A 7,336-nucleotide genomic window follows, 5' to 3' on the forward strand; every position below is an offset into this window, starting at 1 on the left:
AAATCCAGTTTCACAAATTTTCTGTCTTTAGTTTAAAAAAAAAAAAAAAAAAGTAAAGTGCTTTAGTTTAAGGTGCTTTGTGTAATAGACAAGTGCCCAGAGGGTTACTTTTTTTCTCTCTTCCTTTCAATGAAAAAGTGAAACAAGTGGCCCTCTCGTTCTCGCTGTGGGTCAGAGACTGGAGAAGAAATCCCCAGACACCCTGGCTACAGTGCACTTCTTCAGCTAAGACTGAAATGATGAAGGCAGCAGATTCCTATTGCTATGTTCAGTAGTCCTCCACAGGCTCAATCTCTCCTAGGTTCAGCCGGTCTGAAGGGTTGTGAAAAGAGTAGCCTATATGACAGAAAAAAGGAAAAAAAAAAGTGTAAGCATTGAGTAACAAGTACTAAATAGTGTGACTAATAATGTTCTAATTTGTCATCTTGTCTTAGTCATGTGTAGCAAAATTTCTCATTTCTCACTATAAAAAAGGTCCCAAGAAAAATGTTAAGACTCAACTTGTTTGCAACAATGAACGGTCTTGGGGATATACCATAATGATAATCTAATTATCCACAAATGGAATATTAAGCTTATTATGGTGTAGTATGTTTCTCACCAGAATGGAATTATGAAGCTTTGAAACTTTATTCTGAACCAAGGATACAACAACAAAAGTAAAATCTAAACACTGTTTTCAGCTATTCATTCTATGGAGCAAGTATTAGCCTGTATTACAGAAGACATTTGTCATAATGAACTTTGAAGTCTTGTTATAAAAGTATTAAAATATAAAGTCAAATCCTCAGAGGATGCTCATTAATAATACCCAAAATAAATGACGCCATACTCTGGTCAAAATGTAATACAATCTGTGACCAGTTTATTAGGTATCCTTGCTTATTAATGAAAAGAGCTTGATCTTAAAAACAGCTAATCATTTGGCTGCAACTCAGTATTTATAGCATGCAAATATGATTAAGAGGTTCAGTTGATCTTTATCCAGATATCAAAATTTGCAAGATAGATGACTCAAGTCAGGAGTTAAACATTTTTAAGCAAAGAACCCAAAGAATGTTGTAACATCTGGACAGGACCCACCCACTAAAATAATCCCAATGCTGAGAAGGGAAGCAAGTCTTTTATCTTGGTTAATTCTAACAGTAAACATGGTATTATATTGGATAATATTAGACCTATTAATCATACAATCGGTTAACTATAGTAAACTATTATTGACCTAAAGTATATGTGATCAAATATCATGTATATGTCAGTAATTTTTCTTGGCATCCCACCTCTAGGAACTGAAATGTAAACTCTTGAATACTGAACCATTACTAGGCACATCTAAAGGTGGTATTTCTTTACTCTCACCCCTTACATTTGGGAAGTATTACAGATAGTTGTTTGAAAGTATTACAGATAGTAGTTTGTGAGTCTAAATTTTTTATGTAAGCCATAATTCTCTAATGAATTATTTATTTTAATATAACAGAATTGTGATTTGATATGGAATAAAAATTAAAAGCCTAAATTTCCATTTATTAATTTACAAAAATTACAGTCATATGTGAAAAAGGAGGAGAGAAACAGCTCATAAATTACATAGGACCTTAAGAAAAAAAAAAAAAAAGGTACTCAAAAGGTTTCCAAGTCAATGTGAAGGCTGAGCCTGCTACAAAGCACACAAGGTATTTATGATAGAATACAGTTGATAACAAGTGTAGTTCTGCTTCTATATTCAGCCTATTTCTGAAATGTTTAAGGGCAAGTCACCAAACATTACAACTCTGTAATATTTAATATTTTTGTTCCTAATTGTATATTCTGCCACACACAAACTGTTCTAAAATAAAAGTGAACTAAACAAGCTTACCAAAGCTAAAATATTATATTGCAGACTGCTTGTGGGTGCTGGAGATAATTAGAAGGCGAGCACTTACCTATTAGGACACTCTCTTTTGAAATAATTAATCCATTGGACTTGGTGTTGTGTTCTTAGAGAAACTCAATTTTGGCATGGATATGCTCAAGGAGGTGGACAATAAGAGTTACCTCAGGCCTCACTTGTGGTAAAAATGAAGCATAGCCAAACATGAAGACAGCGGTTCAGCTGCTTTGTAATCAATAGTCCTTTCAAAGAACACTTATTTGTCCTCCACTTTTTTTTGCTCGACATTTCTTTGTGTACCACCTGGTAATGGCTGTTGAACCCCAAAGGATGAGAACTATTGCTTTACAATAGCCACAGTGATAAGGGCTGAATTTTGCGCAACAATTAATATTTTAAACTATGTGAGGGAATTTAAGGATATTCATAAAAATGTCAAACTCAACAGAACCACCGTGGCCAAGCAAGCGCCTCAGGGAGCCATGATCACTAGTTTGAAAACTTTATCTAAGTGACCAGATAAATCTCTATAGAGATTGCACAGAATAGTGTGATCAGCAAAAAAAAAAAAAATCATCCAATAAGTGACTAGTTCGTTAGCAAAAACAGTTCTTTAATGGGAGATGTCAGAGTATTATGGACATGCAGGTAACAGAGAGGATGCAAATACTAAGATAACAACTCAACAACTATATTTATCAGACATTGAAAATGGGTAAGGTAGACCAAGAGAACACAACAGTGGCTTCCATCACATACTTTTGCCACTCACAAATCTGTAATATTCGATCACTTTCCTTAGTAAATAAATGACCAAGTATAGTATTTTTGTCTCATTTGTTTAACTGGTTTCTCTTTTATCTACTTTTAGGACTTGAGTGAAAATCTGATGATGTTTTAGGTCATATTTATGCAGAAACACCTGTATAGAAAATTCTAAAGGGTTCAGAAACTTTCAAGCACAATTGTATATATATTTTTTATTTCTTTGTACGGCTTTTTCTGACAGGCAACAACTAGGTTGAAATTAACAATGTGAGAATATCTTCTTCATAAAAATGATTTCTTTCATAGAATTATTTAATGCAATAATAAGCTTTTATCACTTACCCTTTCTACCACTTTTCATGTTATTTTTAAGATGTAATCAATAGCTTATTTCATGCAGTTTTGTCTATCACTACTGCTTGTATTCTCTTGTATAATTTTATACTAGATCGGTTCTTGATTTGTGTAGTGCCTTTTAGCACTAGTTGTATAAAATTATTCAGGCATACCTTCAAGGTCCCAATTAGTGTCTAGCAGTGGTATGTTTCTTATATTTACCACGTTTATTACTAATATTTCAATATTGAATCTGACATTCTACTACAATCTTGTCAGCTATCTGAAAACCTTTCATTGTGTATGCTGTATCTAATCTATAAAACAGTGATAGAATGGATGATCATAATTTAAATAAAATGTAAACAGTAATTATAGTAAGCAGACATAGTGACTATCAGTTTGCCACCTTTTCACCATGCGAATCTGCATTCTTTTTCAAGAGTTTACGTAATTCTGAAGCAAATAACGCTGTGATGTTGTTAAAAGAATGGTATGAGTCTCTCATGCTTTCTACAAACTTTAAAATCCAGGAAGCAAAATCAGGCAATGTATTACTATCTGTGTACTGATGTAACTATAAACAGAGAGCTCAATTTTTTCCTTCTGTGGCAATACTTCAACTATAAGACAATATAAAGGCTTTACACACCTAGGATACTGGGATCAGAGTGCAGCATCACCGGCTGTTTCTTTTTCATCTTATTGGCCTGACTGTTCTCATAGGCTGCCTGCTTGGAGATATGACTGGACTGGAACATGGATTGCAGGCTGTTGGGATTCAGGCCTCTCATAGCATCCTGTAAAAGGAAAAAGTATGAACACAAACATAAATGCCTATACTTTCAGGGAGAGAGCCTACTAATATGCATTATACTTACCACTAAGAAAACAAACTACAAACACTAATTTAATCTAAATTAACCTGTAACAGCAACAACTCAATAACAATCATTTGAGGCTTCAGCTTCTCTAGGGGTCAAAAACTTTGCTTGGATTCGAGCGTGAAAATGTGTATGCCAAAAACATTTGATTTGTGAAATTATTTGGGTGTATACACTTTTCTATGCAATTTACATTTATAAATGAATCACCTTGTGAATGTACATTTTTAAAACTCATCTCAAATGCCACCTTGAAACATCCATATATGGAGCATGCTAATCAACCTTATACACATTCAATCAACATCCTGCAGAAGTTAATTTCCTAGTAGAGCAACCTCTCACCGGTCACATCTAGACACCACCACTTGCACTGAAGACTGTCAGGCTGCATTCCACAACCTAGAGCACAAAATTATGCACAGCATTATAGCGCCTCTCATCTGCATTCTGGGGGACAGAAAAAGGTGCAAGTTGTCAGCGTCTGAGTGGGTAGTCGCTATTACCTTGCACATGTGATAACAGGATTGTGGTTACAATGAATAGTACAATCAATACAAAAAATAAGGGCTCAGACAGTTAACTTACCTATAAGCCAGCCATCTCTATAGTACCATCAGACAGGTCTATTAAAGCTAGTTTGCCTCAAAATTAATGAATCATGGATTAACCTTGGCCACTGAGCGACAACTTTGTCAGTCACATCTTGGCATTACAAATGACTTGTATGTTAAAGGAATGTCACTGCTCATGGTTAACAAAAGCAGCTTCAAATATTGGTAGGTGCCTTTATTGCAATAGGAATGCAATAAATTACTCCAATTACATTAGGAGATCTGGACACTGGAGGAAATTGCCTTTCTATGTTGGGAAAAATCTAATGTTTTATGTATGTACACCCATACCACATGAAAATTAGATGTAGCGCCTTGCCAGTCAGTTAATGGCTTCCAGCACTGTGGGCATCATGCAGTGAAATTTGGCTGAAATATTCCTTACTTTGTGCTGGCTCCATGAAATTGACAAACAATGGCCAATATAAACTGACAAAAAGGAAAAAGGTTCTTTAGTACAAATGCATAGATTTGGCCTACTTAAAAGACAACTAAAATCATATACATCATATTCAACACTCTTAGGTGTGATATATTTGTCATATCAATGCACAATATAACAAAGTCTTGGTGATATGAATTACTATAACCATGAGACATCATTTAGCGGGTTTGGCTGCATTTCCCTACTTGATCATGACTGTCGTCATTTTGTAGTGTCATTGAACTTTCGCAGACACATGGGTCAGAGTTGTGTGTTTAAAAAAAAAAATCATGACCATTGTGTGGGAAGTTGCGTACACATACAGTATTTTAAGCCCCTTTTTGCATGTATGCAAGTTTTATAAATGAGGACCCTGGACACTCAAAGCACAACAGGTTCACCAAAACATACTGTACAGGAATCAATGCATTTCTAAAATACAACTAAGATAACATTCTTTTTAAGGGCAATACAGCCAAAAATATCCACCTCTCCACCAGGAAGGAACCAAACATTTTCACAAAGTCACAAATTGCACTTTTTTTTGCATTAGATAAGGGGTTGGTGGAAAAGAATTAAAAAAAAAATTACCTGCAAAGGGAAGTTCACTGCCAGCCCTGCTACTTCCTTTGACAGCTACACAACACAATATAAATATAAAATATCAGTAGTCAAAAATTATAAACCACATTGGCTCACTATCAAAACTTCCATATGAATATATCTAGCAGTTTGGTGCTATAAAAGATTTCACTGTCAAGCATCTTCGTACAGTGGGATGCAAAGGTTTGGGCAACCTTGTTAATAGTCATTATTTTCCTGTATAAATCGTTGGTTGTTACGATAAAAAATGTCAGTTAAATATATCATATAGGAGACACACACAGTGATATTTGAGAAGTGAAATGAAGTTTACTGGATTTACAGAAAGTGTGCAATAATTGTACAAACAAAATCAGACAGGTGCATAAATTTGGGCACCACAAAAAAGAAATGAAATCAATATTTAGTAGATCCGCCTTTTGCAGAAATTACAGCCTCTAAACGCTTCCTGTAGGTTCCAATGAGAGTCTGGATTGTGGTTGAAGGCATTTTGGACCATTCCTCTTTACAAAACATCTCTAGTTCATTCAGGTTTGATGGCTTCCGAGCATGGACAGCTCTCTTTAACTCACACCACAGATTTTCAATTATATTCAGGTCTGGGGACTGAGATGGCCATTCCAGAACGTTGTACTTGTTCCTCTGCATGAATGCCTTAGTGGATTTTGAGCAGTGTTTTGGGTCGTTGTCTTGTTGAAAGATCCAGCACCGGCGCAGCTTCAGCTTTGTCACTGATTCCTGGACATTGGTCTCCAGAATCTGCTGATACTGAGTGGAATCCATGTGTCCCACAACTTTGACAAGATTCCCAGTCCCTGCACTGGCCACACAACATGATGGAACCACCACCATATTTTACTGTAGGTAGCAGGTGTTTTTCTTGGAATGCTGTGTTCTTTTTCCTTCATGCAAAACGCCCCTTGTTATGCCCAAATAACTCAATTTTAGTTTCATCAGTCCACAGCACCTTATTCCAAAATGAAGCTGGCTTGTCCAAATGTGCTTGAGCATACCTCAAGCGGCTCTGTTTGTGCTGTGGGGGAGAAAAGGCTTCCTCTGCATCACTCTCGCATACAGCATCTCCTTGTGTAAAGTGTGCCGAATGGTTGAAAGATGCACAGTGACTCCATCTGCTGCAAGATGATGTTGTAGGTCTTTGGTGCTGGTCTGTGGGTTGACTCTGACTGTTCTCAAAATTCGTTGCTTCTGTCTATCCGAAATCTTTCTTGGTCTGCCACTTCGAGCCTTAACTTGAACTGAGCCTGTGGTCTTCTATTTCCTCAATATGTTCCTAACTGTGGAAACAGACAGCTTAAATCTCTGGGACAGCTTTCTGTATCCTTCCCCTAAACCATGATGGTGAACAATCTTTGTCTTCAGGTCATTTGAGAGTTGTTTTGTGACCCCCATGTTGCTACTCTTCACAGAAAATTAAAGGAGGAGGGAAACTTACAATTGACCCCCTTAAATACTCTCTCATTATAGGATTCACCTGTGTATGTAGGTCAGGGGTCACTAAAAGTTCTAAAAGTTTTGGAATCAATAAAATCACAACAGTGCCCAAATGTATGCACCTGCCTGATTTTGTTTGAACAATTATTGCACACTTTCTGTAAATCCAATAAACTTCATTTCACTTCTCAAATATCACTGTGTGTGTCTCCTATATGATATATTTAACTGACATTTTTTATCATAACAACCAACGATTTATACAGGAAAATAATGACTATTAACAAGGTTGCCCAAACTTTTGCAAACCACTGTATGTTATGTTCCCAGGTGATTTGTCTTCTGTAATGTTTGCAAGTTGTTTCTCCCAGCAATTCTC

The 7,336-nt window shown here is 36.1% G+C and overlaps 1 protein-coding gene across 4 annotated transcripts in view; it reads right to left on the minus strand.

The window, feature by feature from the left end:
* Positions 1-41: 41 nt before the first annotated feature.
* The window catches only part of LOC120525088 (GRB10-interacting GYF protein 1-like), a 116,818-nt gene continuing 109,523 nt past the window's right edge, over positions 42-7,336 (minus strand). For 3 of the 4 annotated variants that reach the window (XM_039747076.1, XM_039747077.1, XM_039747074.1), the window contains exons 24-26: positions 5,494-5,538; positions 3,633-3,780; positions 42-336 (exon numbers count right to left, since the gene is read on the minus strand). In XM_039747076.1, the coding sequence (XP_039603010.1) occupies positions 269-336; positions 3,633-3,780; positions 5,494-5,538 (261 nt within the window). In that variant the 3' untranslated portion in view covers positions 42-268. The remainder of the gene's footprint in view (positions 337-3,632; positions 3,781-5,493; positions 5,539-7,336) is intronic. The other variant, XM_039747078.1, reaches the window with a different exon arrangement.

This window comes from Polypterus senegalus, chromosome 3 (genome assembly GCF_016835505.1).
Source record: "Polypterus senegalus isolate Bchr_013 chromosome 3, ASM1683550v1, whole genome shotgun sequence".
NCBI lineage: Eukaryota > Metazoa > Chordata > Cladistia > Polypteriformes > Polypteridae > Polypterus > Polypterus senegalus.